Genomic DNA, 21,031 nt, shown 5'->3' with positions numbered 1-21,031 from the left:
TCAATATTCCTATTCCAGCACCACTTCCAATTGAACAGTGAAAGCAACATGACTACAGACACAAACAGGACATTCCACAATGAAAGCCACATTTAATGTCATAGCAACTCTTTTAAAAGAGAAAATGAAATACGAGAAGCAATCCAGCAGGTTCACAATGATGATAAGTGAATATCCTTATTTCCCAATAAAAACAAAAATGTCCTAAATAAATGAATGGACTGCAAGTAATTTTAATTTGAAAGTAAAACTGTTTTTTCTCCTCATCTTACCACTCAATAATTATGAAATAATAACAAAAACAGTCACACAGCTGTTTCTTGTAATATGTAATTAGTTACATCTTGCCTGCACGTGTGGCAAACTTTGTCCTGGAAATGAAATTACTGTCACTTATTCAACAGTAATGAAACACAACACAATGACTAACCCCTGCTGTTGTAACTCATTTGGCATAAAAGTGCTGTATTCTTCGTACCTTCCACCTTTACTTTAAACGCCATCTTCTCAGTCCCAGCCTCACAGATGTACTCGCCAGCATCCTTCTTCTCCACGCTGTCTATCACCAGCTGACGACTCTTGCCCTTTGACTCAACATGGATTGTCCTGCTGGAGGTCAGCAGCTTGCCATCCTTGTACCACTTCACATCTGTCTTGGCATCAGCCACCTCACAGCTGAGTGTGGCTTTCTGGGAGAGAGTAGTTTTCACCTCCTTCTGGACTGACTCCTTGTTGAAGAAGGCAGACTGGACCTGGATGTCTATGGAGGTAATTAGGAAGGCATGTGATATCCAACACAGACTGGATTTGTCATTGTCATACACTGTTGCAAACAAGACACATTATGGCAAGGGAGTTAAATTTTAAGGATCTAGTGTACAATTTCCAGATTATTTACAATTTCACACCAGTTACACAACATTTCCAATCCTGTGGAGGACACAACCATTTATATGTATATTGATGAGTTACTAAAAACATCTGCAGTAGAAAATCTGTCATGCAACTCAATCAAAAGGACATCAGCAAGCAAGTTTGCCCCTGTGCCCTTACCTGCCACCTGCATCTTAAAGGCCAGCTTCTCAGCCCCAGCCTCACAGATGTACTCTCCAGCATCCTTCTTCTCCACGCTGTCTATCACCAGCTGACGACTCTTGCCCTTTGACTCTGCATGGATTGTCCTGCTGGAAGTCAACAGCTTGCCATCCTTGTACCACTTCACCTCTGTCTTGGCATCAGCCACCTCACAGCTGAGTGTGGCTTTCTGAGAGAGAGTAGCTTTAATTTCCTTCTGGACAGACTCCTTGTTGAAGAAGGCAGATTGGGGCTCTGATGGGGGCAACATGGAGGGGGGCGTGGGGGGTGGGGTGGGGGGATGTTTAGATGATATTCAGCACAAAACATCAAAACAAGGACAAGTTTGACTGAACAACCTAAGGGATAGCAAACAACAGAACTGTCTGAAGAAAATAAGCTATCAATAATACATTCAGCCACACACAGATGCAGCCAAAGATTATTTTACTGTTTTTGAGCAGAGATACTGTATAAGACAGACTGAACGTCTCATGCAGCAACAATATATGTGCAGTGGTATCATAAATCTTTTATCCAGAGCTAAACAGCACAAACAAGACCAGAAAAAGGGGAGTATGGTAGATAGTAGAGACTAGGAGTGGGAATCACTGGGTAAGTGGTGATACAATACTACCTCAATAGTTTATCAATGATTATGATGGAATCATGAAGTAGGCGTAAGATCATCAGGTGTGATAAATCATGATATCTGTAACTGAAGAAGAAAAAAATACTCTGGAAAAGGCAAAATAATTTTCCAGTGAGCAGGAATCAGTCATGTATTTCAACATTTTCATATGCACAGCGACTGCAACATGAACATGATAGAACAGTTCTATTAAAAATACTTAAAGGAAGGCAGTAAATACAACTCAAATGTGCAAATTAAGTTGTAAACGTAAATATCAATACTAGGCAATTGCATTGACAATGTACCAAAAGAGGATGTATCATAATATATCAACACCTGAAATTAGTTTTCAACTTAATTTTCGCAGATACCATATTCAAGTTACTATGAGGTGAGTTTGTTCTCTGCCTTTAGGCATTTTTTAATGGAATTGTTCTGTCATATACATGCTGCAGTTGGTAAGCATATTAAAACACTGAAAAACATGATTGATAGAAAAATCATTATGCCTTTTCGAGAGTATTTTTTCTTCTTCAGTTACAGATATGGTGATCTATCACAGCTGATTGTCTCAGAATAGCCTGTGTCGTGATACTGTCATTGTTGTGGGTAAAATTTTGTGATAGTATCACATTGTGAGTTCCCCTGTGATTCCCACCCCTATTCATACACCAAATGAGTACATTTAAACCGTTTCATATGTGTCAACCCTGTCATTAGATTGCCAATTACAATATATTACATTATTTTAATATAGCAAAATTCATATACTGTACCTTTGCATTATGAAAAGCAAAAACAACCTCCACTGTTACAATGACTGTACTGCATCAACAGTTTTCATCACTCATTGAGCATAGTTATCCTCATAAGAGAAAAGTGTATTGCCAAAAAGCATCCAAAAATAAAGCAAATTTCCCCACTGTGGGACTAATAAAGGAATATCTTATCTTATCTTAGTGCTGGGCGGTATGACCAAAAATGTATATCACGGTATTTTTCAAAATTATAACGGTTTCACGGTATATGATGGTATTTTCTTTTTTCATGCACGACTGAGTGTTAACCACATTTTCTAATTATTTAGAGAAGAATTACTAGAATGACCTATTTTACTGTCATTAGGAATGAATACTGGACATTAATGTCCAGACAACTGGACATTAATGTCCAAAAGTTGTCCACCCTAGTATTAATACAGGTTTGCATGGCAATACAAAATGATGCAAAGAGGTGGCACTCATGATTCTAATGAAGTGAAGGAATCAGAATGCATGACAGTTGCAGTCAAAATACAGAACCTTTTTATTATGCAAATTTAAGGCCACTTGCATTAATATGCAGACTGATTTGACTGATTTAACAATATGTTAAATTATTATTATTATTTTAAAAATGTGAATTACTTTATTACTTTATTATTACTTTACGTTATCAAACAGACCTAACAATTCAGCTACCAATGAATGAGCAGTAGAATGCACGTGATAACATAGATTGAAAAATAAGCCGAAGTGATACCTCTTCTCTGAATAGACAAGCTAAGCCAGTGTGCTGCTGTTAGCCAGTGAAAATAGAGCGGAGTGGCAACTCTTCACTTTGTTACACAATCTATGTCAGTGCGCTGCCTGGAAAGTTTCTTTGCTTTTGCCAGACGGATTTTTTGAAGCCAAAGAACTTCCAAACAGCCGACACAGCGCCTCTTTTTGGTAAAAGTTCTTCAGCTTCATTTTCTGAGTGCCCACTGCTTAGTGAGTGCAACTGCAAAAACAGTTCCCCCTCAAACGATGTCCTGCGGCACTACGTTCCGCGTGCTGTTCCCAACGTTATGTGCGCTAAACACATACACCGGTATTCAGGTATCTGAAAAATTCATATCATAAAAAAAAATAACACCGGTATACTGACCAGCACTATCTTATCTTATCTTGTCTTAATCTAGTCTCCCTTACCTGCCATCTGCATCTTAAAGACCAGCTTCTCAGTCCCAGCCTCACAGATGTACTCTCCAGCATCCTTCTTCTCCACGCTGTCTATCACCAGCTGACGACTCTTGCCCTTTGACTCTGCATGGATTGTCCTGCTGGAAGTCAGCAGCTTGCCATCCTTGTACCATTTCACCTCTGTCTTGGCATCAGCCACCTCACAGCTGAGTGTGGCCTTCTGAGAGAGAATAGCTTTCACCTCCTTCTGCACTGACTCCTTGTTGAAGAAGGCAGACTGGGGCTCTGAGGGTAAAGTCAGTGAGAATCACAGGGACACTTTGAGTACTGTTCAACACCAAATATCAAATGCTGGAAACACAACAGACTTGCTTCAGGGAAATCATTACGGATTCTGACTACAATAGGGACACAAATTAAGAAATATATTCATTGTGAGGGAAAACTTGATAGGCAGAGGATTAACATTCGATGCAGACAGACAAGTTTAAGCAATACAGTAAATTGTAACAATTACAAAATATCACTTCTCTGAACACAGTAGGCATGATATAAGGGTAAAAATCCACCTTTAAACTTTTACTACTTCAGTTATACCTCAACTTGACTTGTGCGCTGTGAATCTACAAACATGTGAAACTAACTTGGTATATTCACATCAGGCATAACTTCCAGACAGCAACTAAAGCCAATAACAAACAAGAATTACATCCCTAAAGTTGATCAATCAATCGTACCTGACACGAATATCTTAAAGATCAGCTTCTCCCCTCCTGCTTCACAGATGTACTCTCCAGCATCGTTCTTCTCTACATTTTCTATCACCAGCTGACGAGTCTTGCCTTTTGTCTCAGAGTATACCGTCTTACTTGATACCAAGAGTTTGCCATCTTTGTACCACTTCACCTCTGTCTTGCTGTCAGACACATCGCAACTCAGAGTGGCTTTGTGCGACAGAATGGCGGTCACCTCCTTCTGGACTGACTCCGTGTTGGAGAAAGCAGCTTGGGGTAGGGTTTCTGTCAGGAAACATGTTTCATAAATCTACAAATCAGCAAATTGAAAGGGCTTTTCTATGTCCTAAAAAGCATCATGCTGTCTTACCTTTAATCTTGACCTGGAATGTGACTTTGTCTGCTGCGGTCTCACATGAGTAGTGTCCCTCGTCACTTTTCTTGGCTTTCTTGATAATGAGTTTCCTTTGAGTCCCTTTTGAGATGACGGTGGTTCTTTGGTCCTCAGTGAGTTCCACCTGATCTTTCTTCCACACAACGACCGCGCTAGCAGAAGACACCTCACAAGTCAACTCAAGGTCTCCTTTGAGAACCGATGCCATTCCCATGGTACCTCTGGGCTTGTTCAGAAATTTTACAGGTTCATCTTACAGAAAAAGACAGAAATAAATGGATTGTTTTGTGTTGTTTTACAAATAAATCTAATGCATAACAGCAAGACCTGTTTTTATAACTATGCTTTTTCTTTGTTAAGTCTGTTTTATAAAGACCGCATGTAAACTACTTGATGATGACTAATAGATCCCTTAAATAAAAGAAATAAAGTAAAAATAAAATAAATAAATAAAAAATAAAATAAATAAAAATATTAGAATGCAAGAGACTTTCGTTATATTTTTTCAATTGCTTGGATTTGTTTTTAATTATTGAATATCATACTGTTATTTTATTTTATTTTATTTTTTATTTTTGGGGGAGGGGAGGGAGATTATTTAGTGTGGGATGAGTATGAGCCGGGGAACAGAGTCATACTGGAGTTGATTACATGATGACAGAGAGTTCTTTCCTCTGTTTGATGGCTCATAAGCACCTGCTAGCAGACATCACAGCTGGTCATGTTGTATCACGTGGTGTGAGAGAGGCTGGGGCTGTCTGCATTACGTAAGCTGGAAACTGTGCTTGTTGCACACTGTGAGAGCAATGCCCTTCATTTCTGCACTAAGTAGGGGGCAAGAGTTTATGCTTCATGGGTCCATAAAAATATGGTGAGTGTTCCACATTTTTAGACATTATCCATTGCAGACAGATTCATTATTTTACCATGCATTAAAGTAAAAATATGTGAAAGTACTACAATCTGCACCCTTGTTTTTCATTGACTGTACCTTTAAGAGCAAGTTGCAGGGACATTCTGGAACCATCTAAAACACACTCATAGATGCCCACATCCTCCTCTGTAACATTGTGTACTATCAGGATTCTCTTCCGGTCTATGATCACATACTCATACTTCTTCCCCACTTTCACCTCTCGCCCATTTCTCATCCAAATGACCTGAAGAAACAAAAGAATAGACCGCAAAAATACACTTGATGCTTGTGAGGTTAACAGTAAATTCTTTACAGCAAAAGACATAACTGGAAATGACAAATTTCACAATCACACACCTGTGCGTCATAATCTGACACCTCAGTGGTCAGCTGAGCTGAGGCTTGGGCACTGCAGGTCACCACGTCCATCTGATCTGACTTGATGAATCTAACAGGAGGAGCTACAAACAGAGATGTCAAATAAATAGGTATTACAGACTTGCTTCTCACAAAAAGCATGTTTTGCTGTGACTAGTTATCTTAATTAAAAACAATGCTCTAGAAGAGTAATGAATAATAATGATGATTGTTTTGTTCATGAAGTAAATTGGTAGAGAATCACTACACAAAATACATAAAGTATATCAAAAGGATTTTGAGTGTTTCTCTCTGCTGGCAGTCTAATTGTGTGGGAAGTGCATACCCTTCACGCTTAAAATGCATCTGGTCTCTGAGCCTCCACCCACAAACTTGACTTCAGCTCCATTCAGATCCATGGACACAGTGCGGATGACCAAGGTGTGTATGTTCTTAGACCTGGTGATGAGGTAGTCACCCCCACTGCGCAGGAGGCGGCCGTTTAGGGACCAGAAGCCAGAACAAACAGCAGACAGTTCCACGGAGAGAGACGCCTCCTCACCAGAGACGGCAGTGCTGTTCATCAGACCCTTCCTCACTTCTGCTCTGGGTTCTGACAGAGACAGACAAACACAGACATGAGGAAAAGTATCTGTATGTTGTATCCTCACTATGATTGCAGACAACAGCACTTTGGTCGGTAGTGAGATGCCATATCTTACCGAGGTAGAAGCTTCCAGGCACCTCCAGGTAAGGGCTCTGGCCAAAGTCATTGATTGCGGAGATACGGAACTGATAGGTGGCCTCTTCAGTGAAGTTGCAGATGGTCATCTCGGTTGAGACGATGGTTTCTGTAGCGTTGCACCTCTGCCATGTTTGAGCGCCCACCTTCTTCCTGTCCACAATGTAGCTCTTAATCGGTACAGGACGGTCACTGTCTGGAGGAGACCACTGAAGGGTGATGGATGAGTCGGTCTTGTTCTGCACCACAGCATCAACTGGGGGATCTGGGGGATGCTTTCTTGCAGCTGGAGAGGAGAAGGAGCAAAGGTCATGCTTTTTTTCTCTAATCAAATAGATACATAGTTATGGTGGCAAATGAGAAACATCAAGACATTAAAGAAACAGTTCACCCAAAATATTTAATACTACGGCAGGATATAGCTTCAAAATGAACTCGTCACCAGCCAAGGATGTGGATTGTTCTTGGTATCAGTGTCATTATTTTTCTCAAATTAAACTACATGAAACAATATGAATGGACTGCACTGGGGGTAAGAGGGAAAATATCTTTCTTTGTGTTTGTGTTCTGTGGGCAGCCCCTTTGTGTTCTGTGACTTTAAACTTACTTACTTATGACACTATCTGAATTGTTCTGATTCTGTAAACCCCACCCATTTGGAATTGCAAGCATGCTGAAAACACAATTATGTCAAACTAGCATTTGACGCAGGTCTAATCCTCACCAGTGACAGAGAATCGCGTGGAGGTCTTGCAGTCTCCTGCCACAAAGGCCACCTCTCCTGAGTCATCAGCCTGGCAATCTCTGATGGTGAGTGTGTATTGTCTGAGCATGCAGGCAATGGAAACCCGTGAATCCTCTTTCAACTTCTCGCCATTGCGGGTCCAGTAGGCATCTGGACAAGGGTGTTCCAGCTCCACACAGAAGATGACTGTATCACTGATGGGAACAACTGTCCTGCGGGGAAGCTTCTTAGTAATGTTACCTAGGATACAAAGAGATGTAGACTTTACTAAAGGAAAAACAGTATTCAAGAGCCTTGCCATGTTGGGAAAGTATAAATGATGCCAAATTGAAGAGCCAAGACAGTCAAATGAGGACAGAGGAAAGCAGCTGGGCATCAGAGATGAAATGGATTCTATTTAACTTTAGCTTTTAGTGGTATTTTAACCATGTTGCATCAATTACACTGAGGTGAAAACATTATGATGCCTGCACACAATATTACAGGGACACTTCTCATTCATACCCAGTACAGTGAGCTCGGCCACTGTGCGACTTCCCTCGTTCATCTCACAGATGTAAACAGCATCATCATTGGTGGTGACATTGTGGATGGTGAGGCGGCGCACAGTGCCCTCTTCCTGCATGTTATACTTGGCACTTTGCTGTAGGCGTGTTTCCTCCATGAACCAGTTGGCTTTGGTGGCAGAAACTGGTACCTCACACATCAGTGTAGCTGACATTTTTTCTTGCACCTCCACATCTTGCAGCTTCCTCCTGAACGGCACCTTAGGCTCTGATGAAATGCAGGATTAAAACAGCAAATGGTAAACAGACTACATTAATGTAGCACTTTCTAGTTCTAGTTCATCTTGTTTAATTATTTGTATGACCTATTTTTTATGAACTAATGGTTGAAATGTCAACAGTAAATGCCCCTATAACACCCACTAATTCAAAGGAAAATATCATGTAATTTTTTTTTTCTATCATCAGTTTACTTACTATGATGTGCACCACTTCAGCACGAAAAACCAGGGTCACAATTTCAAATCATATCCATGATCATCAATAACTTAACACTCTGAGTCTAAGCCAACTGTTCAGGCTACTTCAGGAAGCAGGGTTGCAACATGTGGCATACTCTTTGAGTTATGGGACATGTCTACAGTTCAGTATATCATTCAAAGCATTCCCATAAAATAAAACTAATGTTTACACTCCCTTGAGAGTAGGGGCTCTTCCAAAGAATGACTCAGGTGTTATGGTAATTAAATATTTTTACTTATGAAATATCATGTTCCACAAAATGAGGAATCATTCACAAGGGAGGATCAAAGTATGTGAAATACAGTATGACTCCAAAACTGAACCTTGGCATGTAATCAAGGCTAGTCACCTTTGACCATTACACAAAGACCAACAGCCAAAAATAGCTATTTATTTGTTCATTAATAATCTAAATAGTAAGTGCTGGACTGTTGCTGCACTCTGGAGTAAGCTAGCAACATATAAACCACATTTTAGAGAAGACTGGAATGCGGTTATCATTCAGTAAAATCAAATTTCAGTGTGTGTTTTGCAGTTCAGGTGCACTGCACACTTGCAAGCAGCTTTCTTTGACCTTTACCAGAGGTGCTTATTGCACACAGGGGTTATCAAGTGATATGATATTGGTAGGAACTCCAAAATTTAAAGGGCATAGGGGTATGGCCCTTTCCATCGCAAAGCCTCCAATCAAGTCCTCCAAACAACAAATTACAAGGCAGGCATCTTGCATCAACAGGCCAGGCACATCACTGGCACAGCTCTCACTATCAAATTGAGAGGGAGATTAACAACTGTCATTGATAACTTTGTGCCCTGGCCAATTTCTCATAGAGTCACACTGGCAGTGGTGCGCAGGGGCTACAACGTGAGCAAGTGAGTGACCATCATAGCAACTGTGAACAACTCATCACCCGCAGAAAATAGACGCAACACAACACCAACACCCTCATAGCATGAGCCTAAATTCAACCTTGTTGTGAAAAGCCCCACACAAGCTGAGGGGTCAAAATAATGCTATGTTCACTCCAAGATTAATTCACTTTCATCCAGTATAGTGGTTCTGAGAGCAGTATTAAACCCATTCTTTTAACATTTCTACATGTTAATAATATGGTGTTTTGGACACAAGAGACTATCTCTCTCAGAGCATCAGCTTCTATTCTCCTGTCGTATATACTGATTTAGAGATGTTACAGATAATTCAATGACATGTTTCTAAGCATTAACTGAAGATCTTCTCAATGCAAGAACATTTTTATTGTCAGCACTGGGCACGGCAATGTAGACTCAAATATCACAATAACTTTGACAGGATGCTGTGATATCAATATTGTAATGATATTGTAGGTATGAGTACTGATATTTTCATAAAATATTTACACCCATGACGTTTTTGATAACCATAATTAGTAATGTAGATATGATGGCCAAGCTGTAGAGGCAAATAACAAAATACCTACAAAGGCATATCATCTCTTTGCAGCCTTTTTAAAACCAGGAAAAGACAGCACTTATGCCATGTCATGATACTATGACATCCAAAATCTCACAGGGTATATAATCTCTTGCCACAGTATCTTTACCAAATCATAATATCGTCCTGCCCTAGGTCGAACAATTGGTTTCCTATCATAATGTGGCATACTCTCAAAGAATCTCAGTCAACATTTATGTTGGATTTTAGTCACAAAAATGCACATCAATTGTAAAAGCTATCATTTCTTAACATGTTAGTGGTGATGTGTATTGAAAGGCCAGATGCACCATTTCTATCTTACCTTTAACAATCACCAACACAGCGCTGTAGGTCTGCCCAGCCATGTTAGTTGCATTGCAGGTGTAGAGGCCATTGTCACTCTGCTTGCAGTACAGGATCTTGAGGATGAAATTCTCAGCTTGGTCCTCATAAATGACATGCCTACGGCCCTCACTGATGTTGGTGCCATCCTTCCTCCAGATGATATGGGGCTTTGGGTGACCAGTCACAAAGCAGCTGAGTTTGGCATGTTTGCCCTCTGTCACTGTGCAGGTACGAGTGAACACACCTTTCGGCAGCTTTGCCAGGGTGGATGCCCTCAGGTCATGTTCCAGACTCAAAGCACTCAAGCCATCAGCCATGTTGGTTGTGGAGGATGAAACTAAGGAGCTGTTGTCTTCAGTATGATAGATGGAGATGTCCTTCTTCATTTCCTCTTTGCGTTTCTGGAGGTGAGAAAGGAGCGAGGTGTTCTTATCTGCACCCAGGTGGCGAGAATCCTGAGTGTCCACAACAAGAGCGGCAGCAGCTTGTGCCCGACCTACAGAGTTCTGGGCCCTGCAGGTGTAGGTGCCACTATCGAGGTTGCGTACGCTTTGGATCCTCAGAGAGCTGCTGTCGCTGTCTGAAACAATCTTGATGCGGTTAGTCTCCGCCAAGTAGCGGCCATCTTTCTCCCAATCAAAGTTAGCGTCGGGGTGGGCTGCGACCCGGCAGTGGAAAATCACATCACCTCCCAAGCCGACACGTGCAGAGGTGGGCTTAACCATGAAAACAGGGGCCCTCTGCACCAACTCAGTTGGCAGGGCCACTTTGAGGGTGACAGCAGCATAAGCCTCCCCAACACTGTTTTTGGCCCGGCACATGTACTGGCCACTGTCCTCCAGTGTTAAATCATAGATGGTCAGACGGTACACATCTCCATCCTCCACAGTCTTGAAGCGGCCCCCAGATGTCAGCTTCAGCTTCTCCTTTTCCCAGGTGATCAGTGGGGTTGGGCTGCCCACGATGGTGCAGCTAAGAGTGGCATCCTTGCCCACACACACTGCAAATGCCTTTGGTCTTGTGAGGAACCTGGGGGCTCCTCCAAACAGGTTCTGATCCATTATTTGTTCCTATTTTCAAAGAAAGTATGAAGATGAAATGGAATACCTGGGTAAGTTAAAGGAAATAATAAGCAACATTAAACAGGATGTGTCACATTTGGCAGCCATTTTTCACTGTGTTGTCACAGCTGCCCATTGAACAGGTGACAAATCTACTGGCTAATACACACATCACTAAAAAAAGTAAATTAGATCATTACGGCCTTGATACTAATGTGGTGCGATAACTAATAACACTAGATTTACGATAAATAAGACAGTTATTAATAATTATCTCTGTCACTTTTTAAGCTTCATTAAAAATGCTCAGGAAAACAATAAAGTAACTGCAACACCTTATGCAAGCTTTTACACCCCACAAAATTTGTCACAGCAGTCATTTTTCTGTTATTTCCTGGCTAGGGATTTCATGAAAAATAAATAAATAAATAAATAAATACGGTTTGCTTTGTTTATAGTCTTGTGGGAACAGCATTCAAACTGCAGCCCAACCCATTAGGGCAAATGACATAGTTTTCTATGTATATAATGTAATAAAAATACACATAAACAAAAATACACAATTGAGCTGTCATAGTGACTATAGGCCTCAGTCACTAAACCCCTGCCCAAGCCCTGCAGATAATGACCAAAGACTTTAAAATGCAATTCAGCCTATCTAAAAGGTAAGACTACAGTAATACATAAATAACACACACAATAAATAAATTCCTGTATAACAAGGTCAAATAGAGCAGATATGTGCCTTTCAAAGGGTGACATTTGCCAGCTTTGTCACCTCAGTCGCTTGAACTGCCTGTCCCAAAAATAACCTCAGCTGTCAGACCCCGTCTCTGTCCATTGCCATTTGTAGTAGTGAAGGGACATCAGCTGTTTGATAAAGCTCCCACTCCCGAAACAAACTTCATTTTTCACACTGCCTGTGGCCTTTGTGCTAGCTTGAATTCTCCAGAATTATCCTGTCATAGTTGAATTTCTCATTCTAGATTCAGAAACATGTAAAAACACGTCCAGTCTAGTACAATTAAATAGTGTAGCCTAGCTAAAACTGGAAGCTGTACCGTTAACCCAAACCTCGTTAGATATGGCCACAACATATAACGGTAGCCTAATAGTTGCATTTACCTATGTATCGTTACCTGGTCCAACTTCTAATACAAATATTAACATTAGCATGTGTTGGTATTATAATTTTGTTACTAAGAAAGGCATCATTTGCAACTTGTTCACCTTGACTCTTCAGCTTCACTCAGGTACAACGGACGTTGAAACATGAGGGCCCAAAAAAAACAAAAATTAAAAAAAAAAAAACCGTGAGCCGGCGGTTAAAATTTTCGGTAATATATTCCAGTTTGTGTATTTAAAAAAAAATCCAAATGAAAATATCTTGGCTGTGTCAAATATCCTCCAAAATGGTTATAAATCCAGGATGGTGGCACATCCCCCCCAGTCTCCTGCAGTGGGCGGTTGACGACGCTTTTTCTTTTTTTCTTTTTTTTTTTTTTTCTTTCTCGTCCGGTAGCTCACCGTGCCAAATGGCTGACGTGCCTCCTTCGGTGCAGCCTCCTTTCCAAAATAGACTTGTCATTTACTGTGGAGATAGGCTGTGTTGGTGGGGAGGGGGGGACCAGACTGGCCTGCAGGCTTCTGTGAACACACCACACACACTGCTTTTGTTTGGCCACACTGTTAACAACTCATAATATCCTGGTCAACTTCATATAACTTGCTTTACAAACTTCCCAGACATGAGGTCAGCTATTATTTTTGGTGGGCTAATAATAATAACACTTATTCTTTTCAGTAAGGCCTTAGCTAACATTATCCAAGGTCATAATACAGTAGAGTTCAACAGCTCTATGCAAAAAATGAAATTACTCATCTATCTTTGCATTGCAGCACTTTAACCTACACCAACCCAGTGAAGCATTTATTAATAGGGTGCCAACATGCAGGCTATAAGTGTTGAGCACATATGGGGATACTGTACATTTATAGGCCTAAACATGTTTTAGGTGCATAATAAAAAATGCTTTCCAAAAGTAGTGAATTAGCTGTGTATTGATAGGCTATTCAAAATTTTGTTATATGTTCTTATCAGTATGTTGGGGTGTGTTTGCTTTTGTTAACTCTTTACCCACCATTTGTTTTTAAGGTGGGATGGGGGAAGGGGGTTCTCTTCTGGCCCCCTCATTGCCCTCAGTCTTTGGCCTATGCAGGCTAATTAGGTCACCCAGAAATTGAAAGATACAAAAAAATATATGTTTCAGGTCACCACTTTTAATCTACTTGACAGTGTTTAGGTTTGACATGCAGACAATCTGGTATTTAATGTAAACCACAATATTTTTTCAGGGTCCCTGTAGGACAAAATCAATTAAAAATGGGGCTCTGTGGCTTAATGAAAAACAAAATTCAACAGAATGCACATATGATTGTGATTGCTATAAAGAGATGTGCTCAGTGGCTGAACATTTTACCCAACAATCAACATTTTGGCAAAACGTTTTCACACAGCTATTAGTTATGCCAAGCTTATGGCATCTTATTACCTTAAATAAAGATTTGAATATGTATATTTTTAAAAAAAAAAACAATATAAGGACATTTTGAGAAAATCACTTGACATAGCAGCAGTGGACAGTGGGCAATGCTGTATCATTTTCCCAATATGTTCTTGTCCATCATAGATTCACTAAAATTACTCTTCCTGAATCAGTGATCTCATGATTAATCTTGGGTTATGGTTGCTTAGACTTATCTTAACCCATCCTCCCCTATGCTTTGGCTATCATAGTGCTTCCTTTGGTCTTCTGGTGTGGGCTTTCCCCTAATGCCAGTGACTGACAGCAGCAGGTCGCCTGGACCCTGATTTAAACTCCACGAAACTCTAGCAGACAGTAATCCTAACGGCACACTGCTGCTGTTTGCTTCTGTTTCATCCTCCTCTGGCTACTGGTGTTTGCTTTCCATAGATTTTTCTTGTCAATTGCCAGGGTGTAATTGTCTTGTTAGATTTATATCTCTTCTCTTATGTATATTGTATATGGTGAGCAATCAATTGAGAAATCATTTCCTCCTTTTTTTCATGTGACCTTTCCATTGCAAGAACAATTTCACACCCATATCACGTTTACAGACGTAACACATGGGTGTTCCTTCAAAAAAAAAATATGTGAAAGAGGATCTTTAATTGCTACAGTTTGCAAAAATAAATTGTCACAATAGGAAGGAAATCTATTGACTGGGGAGTCTGGCGTAATGTAGTAGTTCACCCTCTGGGTGATCTTTTTGATATTTATACAATTTCACCCAAGTATTACAAAAAAATATATGCCCAGAACTCAGTTTTATAAACATGTTTGAACTATCAGATTTATCTCAAAGCAAATCCTCCATGTGAACCTCCTTACTAAAAAAATACTGTCAGAAATTATTGTTAAAATTACTGCTAAACCTAAGGACTTATCTGTTAACCAAAGATAAAATTTTTAAAAAGAGTGAGAAGTAAAATTAAATCCAGTATGTTACTGAAGAGCGGTCCAATTGCTTGCAAAATTTGGATTTGACTTATAAAGAAATTAGTAAGGGCTTTATACAAGCCAAAATCATAAGCTCATGGAAGCCTAACTGATATCAAATGGCAGATGCTAGAGATGTCGAAAAGAGTCTGACTGTCTCACATTTTTTTGGTCCAGATCTGACTTATTGGTGGAGCAATATTAAGAATGCCATGAAGATGATCACAGGTTGTCATTGTAGTATACTGGGCATAACCTTCATAAAAATAAGTAATATTACAAAAATAAGTGCTATTACAATTAACAACAGCTAGAGTCAACCCCTATTGTATGATCAGTGGTTAGGGTTAATGTGTGAGTTGGCAAACATTGAAAGAATCACATATGCATATGTTATGTAACCTGGGAGAATACAGCAGATGGCAAATAAAGACAAGGGTCAGTCACACCAAGGACAGAGAGCCAAAAACAAACAGTAGATGGTATAAAAAAAAAAAAAAAAAAAAAAAATCAACATTACTCTATATCTGGCCTGCTGAACTGAATCAACTCTTCATTTTTGAAAGCTGGCCCCAATTTGTATACACTGTAGCAGCATGTAGATGGTGGTATGGTAAATATAATTTTTTCATGCTGTCAGCCCTACATCAAAATACAAGGCAAACCAAAACCGTATGATGTTTTTTCATCATTTTCATCTGAAATGATCACAGTATGGTAAATTAAATTAAAACAAAACAAAACAAAACAAAACAAAAAAATCATATATGAATGCTTAACTCAAAACTTTAGCACATTATGCCAGCTGCAATTAAAATCATCTTAAACATACAGTAGAATATAATCATAAGAAAGTTTATGTGTGTGTGTGTGTGTGTACATGTGTGTGATAAATTTCATAATCTTCAGGATCAATCTTGTGTGAATACCGCTTACAGACAGGCTCTATTATTGCTCAACTGGAGAAAAAAAAACTCAGCAGAAAAAGCAGAATTTTTTGAAGGCTGACCCTTTTGAACCTTTCACCTTTACAATAAAGAGGCTTGCATCTTCCAAAAACTCTGGATTGCTTAGTGCTGGGAGTTTCTCAAGAGCAGGATATATAACACCACACAATCTCAGTTTTGGACATAAACCTGAAAATGAAGAATCAGATGAGGCCGTTCGTGCTTCTTGCTCTGGTTGCCTTGCTGGTCAGGGCTGAGACACCTGCTGAACCCAACTATGAAGATTTCCTCTTCAACCTCAAATTTCCTCTGGACAACTACCGGCCACTTCTGAATCAAGTCCAAGTTGAAACTGTAAGTATGTCAAGACACTTCTAAACAGTAAATTGTAAAAAGGGGGGATAATTATGTCTGTTGTAACACTGAATTCTCCTTCCTGACTATTTTCATTTTTGCTTTAGTTGCCCCCTGAGGAGGTCGACCAGTCCGCACTGTCAGTCAGGAGTCTGACATTTCCTGCACAAGAGACGGAGTGTAACTTCACACAGGAACAAGGCAGCCCATGCCCTCTGAAGGAAAATGGGGTAAGTAAATGCATTATGTCTCAATTTGTAATTTGTAATTTCCTGTTTTGTCCTCTGTTACTTGTAAAGTGCAAAATGGCAGAGAGCATTTTGTTGATATATTTTGTTTGCCTGTATGTTCTGTATCTTATGCAATGAACACCACATTTTTTTTCTTTTGTGGGGTGGGGGTGGGGTGGGCTGTAAGTCAGTGGGGTTTTGTCCTTTTTGTTGTAAAGTTGCAGGCATGTAAAGCCCTTTGAGACTGTAAACAGTGATACTGGGCTTTACATAAACTTGAACCTGAACTTAAATAAACCCATCTGTTTTCAGGAACTGATGCTGTGCAACGCAAAAGTTACCCACCCAGTGCAAGAGCCCAGTGACATCAGAGCCTTTGAAATCAGATGTGACATGGCCACAGAGGAAGCCTTGCAGGTAAACACATTACCACCTGTTGTAATAATGCCTCATGCTGTAAATGTACATTCCTACATTTAATGCTATAATTTATTTTAGACTTGGAAAGATAAAAAATCTTTTTTATCGTTTGTTTATGGCAGTAAGAGAAAAGTATTTGATATGTAAGGCCAACATTTGTATATCATTTCTAACCATATCTGAATGTAATTTCTGAACTTAAACTTCTAAACTTTATGTACTTTCACTCATTGCAGTTTTTGGCTCTATTTCTTCTTGTCCATCTAACAACAGGGAAAGGTCAGGATAAGAAGAGGCTTTGGTTCAGGGCGTGGAAGAAGTGGCAGTAGGAGAAGTCGTGCAGGAAGCAGATCCTCTGTGGGCGCAAAAAAAAACAGGAGATCTTGAGCAGTGTAAAACTGTAGGATTATTTCTGTGAAAAACTCTACACATACACTCCATATGTGAATTTGTGTTTTGCTTAGATGCAGTTCCCTGTGCTTGAGTTTGTCATATTTTAACATAGCCATCAAAATAAAGGGAAAAAGAAACATGCTGAAAAAAAGGCCTCAACAACTGTGTTTTCTTATTTGTTACGTGTATCTTCTTTTATTTATACTGAGGAGCAATCAGTTGGAAAAACAAAGAGACCACTCTTGCAAAATACATTTTTCCTATGTCTCACCCACAATGGACTTAACATGAGAGTACATCAGAGTAAGAAATCAGGCAGGACTTTGAAAATTCATTGGTTGCACTTCATCATTCAATTCCGTACAAGTTACCAAATAATCATGTGTTAATGTGACCACTGTGTCCTGGAGACCATGGCAGCTCATTCGTTGGAGCCAAATGATAAGGCAATCATTTGCAGTGCATTCTATGAGGTATAAATTTGTGGCAATTTTTGAGCAGAGAGCACAAAGTCTGAAACAGTGGAAAATGTTGGCTCCAAATGGTGATGAGAGACAAACGTCTGCACTAACCGAGATTCTATCAAATATATAAGAGGTGATGGGAGAGAGAGGGAGGAAAGGCCATTGTCCTCCTTATAAGTTGTAAATTGCAATGAGATTTCCTCCCACCATTTATCAAACACATAAAAACTCATCTCTTGTCATCAGTATTACATCAACAATATTGTACACTAGAAACAACAGGTACAGGTCAGTGTGTGTGTGGAGGATTGTAATATGACAGCAGTCTACAGGACAGTGCAGCAGTGTTTTCAAAATCTTGTTTGAGAGACAAAGATATCAAAATTACTTCAAAGACACAGTAGTAGTGTCTTTAGAGTAATAGTAGTATTTATTTGGTATAACTATACATTCAACAGGTGATAGTAAGGAGTTTGCTCCTTACAGTAAAAACGCATTACCAGTCGTTTGATCTGAGCAGCTAGAGATTCATCTCAAGGCTTCTTGCAGGGTCGGCCAGAGGTGGAGGTGTAACCCAGCACTGATCCGCCTCCTTCTTTTGGCCCTCTGCTATCTGGACCCTTGGTGCACTGATTGCCTGTTTGTCTGGTCAGATTAGGGACAAGTCACGTCATTTACCTTTCCACCCTTTCGTTATCTTTATCTATACTTACCTAACTCCATATCTATTTCTTGTCTTGCTGAAGGATTTGCTGATGAAGTCAGCTATTTCTTTTTAATTTCATTTGGACTACACTATGTAAAAAGGTCTTAAAATGTACACAGAAACTGACCTGCTTTTCTGGCAGCCTTTGGCAGTTTGAACAGCCTAACAGGACGTGATGGTTTGCTCCTGCCCTTGGGAGGAGGAGGAGGAGGAGTGGGCATGTAAACCGGTACATGATTTTCAAGTCGCAAGTGTACCTTCTGTTGACCTCCTATGGCAGCCCTCTGAAGTTTAATCATCCTCACAGGACGTGGTAGGTTGCTCCTGGCCTTGGGAGGAACTAGAGGGTGAGTGGGCATGTAAGCCAGCACCTGAGTAGGACGTTGGACATCTAAACTGTCTGCAGCTGACCTGTCGCGGTGGCAGCCTTATGCCAGCCAGGCATCCTCACCAGACAAGGCAGTCTGCTCCTGGCCTAGGGAGGAGCAGCAGGAGGAGCTGGTATGCACCGGCACACTTGCAGGACTTCTTTGCTGTGGCTGGATCCCCCTCTGTTGGTGGACCATCATGGAGTCAGTGGGAGAAGCAGTAGGGATCAGGACTCTCTTGATAGGGGACGCCCAGCTGCTCAAGTTCTAGGCAGGGGCTGAAGCAACATTTCTGAGGCACCTCAGCTGAGAAGGTTGAGGGCTGTTTCTGGGAGGTGAGGGGAGGCTTAGCTGAGGCCCGCATAGAGGCTACATTGGAGACAGTGTAGCCTCTATGCGGGCCTCCTGAAAGCTGCATATGCTCCTGTCTGCTCTGGCATACAAGGCCTCTCTGTCATCGCTCTGCCTTTCCTGAAAGCTGGAGTCACATCTGATGCCCTGTGGCTTCCACAGCCTTGAGATCCTCTCTGTAACTCTGTGATCCAACAAGCAAAGAAACATTAAACATAGTCAAATTACACCTATTGTTCACTGCTTACAGTTGCATAAACATGAAACCAATTACATTTGAATTATTAAAATTATTTACAGTGTGAATATAAAAGGTAAGTGTTAAGCCGATTCATTTTAATTCCTAAAAAATGAGGACTGTTAGGATTTAATCAATACAACTACTTTTATTTCTATCATTACGCTTATCTCTTCTTTTCATGACTAAAAAATGCTTTTTTAAAATCTATTACTTAAAAAGAACAAACTCTGGAAAGCATTAGAATGTATTTGTATTTGTATTTTATTTTAAATATAGCCAAATATTTACAGTGATGTGTACAACAGCAAAATCTATATAATATTTCCCTGGACACAAAATGTCAAAATAAATAAATAAATAAATAAATATAACTCCTGACATCACAAGTTTGGAAATCTTGATTTCCCAAAACTGAATAAATATCAAACATAGCAAAACAAAACTGCTTTGCTAGCTCAATCATGTTGTAACTATCCGCTGGGATTTCTTTTTTTTTTTTTATGGACTGATAGTTCTACTTCTGCCGACTTCTCAGTCATTTTTAATCTAACAGGTGCCGTGACAGCAGCTGATCTTTATCTACAACCAACTTATGTTAACAGTTATATTTAAATAGCCTAGGCTACTGCTTTCCAGTGTCGACAAACATCTATCTTTTCATAAACTCACCGGCAGATGTTTTATTTCAGCTGGGGGTATGTCACTCCAATTTAACATCAGCTCCGATTAATGTGGCTAAGCAGCAAAAGTAACAACAGTAAGCAGTAACATTAAAGCTGAACAGAGTTATATAATTTCAACCCCACGTTTTGGGGGCTTTTGCTAATCACCTTTCCAGGCTGTAATCAATTTACCTCTGAAATAAAGATGACAGTTTTCACAGATGTGTTCATTTATTAAATGTTTATTTCAATGTGCAGACACAAACAAATTGACAAATTAATTAAATCTTTGGCCCACGAAACTCATAAAGACTGAACAAATTAATAACGATTAATAGGCTAATTAATGACTGAATAAACAAGAACAGAGTTATAGCCACACATCTCCGTGGAAGTCCGTGGGGCTGACTCCACTGAGGCACTTTATTATAGAAATTAAAATTCACGGTGGATCTTGTTTAGCTCTTCTTTACTTACAGCTGAGAAATCAGCTGTTTGCCCGGTGTTTGTCAGGTAGTCTTGTAGACATTTGGCGGCCCAAGACTTTGACCGGGCCATACTGGCTTCATTTCCTGACTCTCCAGCTGATCCAGGTCTTCACTCGTCACTCTCGCGTATCTCTCCTTTTTCTCTTCTGTCTTGTCTTCCTCGTTCAGCTGTTTATCCAAACTTAGGTCGCCAAGTAATTCAAAATTGACAACAAAACGGTCCATTATGCAAGCAAACAAAGTTGACAGTGGCTTTTGATGCGGGTTTCAGTTAAACATTTCGTGTTGCCATGGAAACCACACAGACTTAGGCAATAAGATGTAGGCAGAGTAAAATTTTCAGTGATTGATTCAGTATTTTTTTCAGCCGTGCAGTCATACTCATTTGAGCACATTCTAAACGTCTGATTGATCAATCTGATTTCTCGGTAGGATCTACGTGTTGTATAATTTTTAA

The 21,031-nt window shown here is 40.0% G+C and overlaps 1 protein-coding gene across 1 annotated transcript in view; it reads right to left on the bottom strand.

The window, feature by feature from the left end:
* obscnb (obscurin, cytoskeletal calmodulin and titin-interacting RhoGEF b) overlaps window positions 1–11,429 on the bottom strand; it is a 67,734-nt gene extending 56,305 nt beyond the window's left edge. Inside the window, 10 exon segments of the mRNA XM_030074514.1 lie at window positions 479–760; window positions 4,389–4,670; window positions 4,756–5,031; window positions 5,771–5,939; window positions 6,053–6,156; window positions 6,399–6,665; window positions 6,775–7,080; window positions 7,519–7,779; window positions 8,044–8,313; window positions 10,346–11,429. Of these exon segments, the coding sequence (XP_029930374.1) occupies window positions 479–760; window positions 4,389–4,670; window positions 4,756–5,031; window positions 5,771–5,939; window positions 6,053–6,156; window positions 6,399–6,665; window positions 6,775–7,080; window positions 7,519–7,779; window positions 8,044–8,313; window positions 10,346–11,429 (3,301 nt within the window).
* Between the last annotated feature and the right edge of the window lie 9,602 nt (window positions 11,430–21,031).

Source organism: Myripristis murdjan, chromosome 17 (assembly GCF_902150065.1).
Source record: "Myripristis murdjan chromosome 17, fMyrMur1.1, whole genome shotgun sequence".
Classification (NCBI taxonomy): domain Eukaryota; kingdom Metazoa; phylum Chordata; class Actinopteri; order Holocentriformes; family Holocentridae; genus Myripristis; species Myripristis murdjan.
Note: the sequence above shows the minus strand (reverse complement) of the source record. Positions and strands in the feature narration are given on the sequence as shown.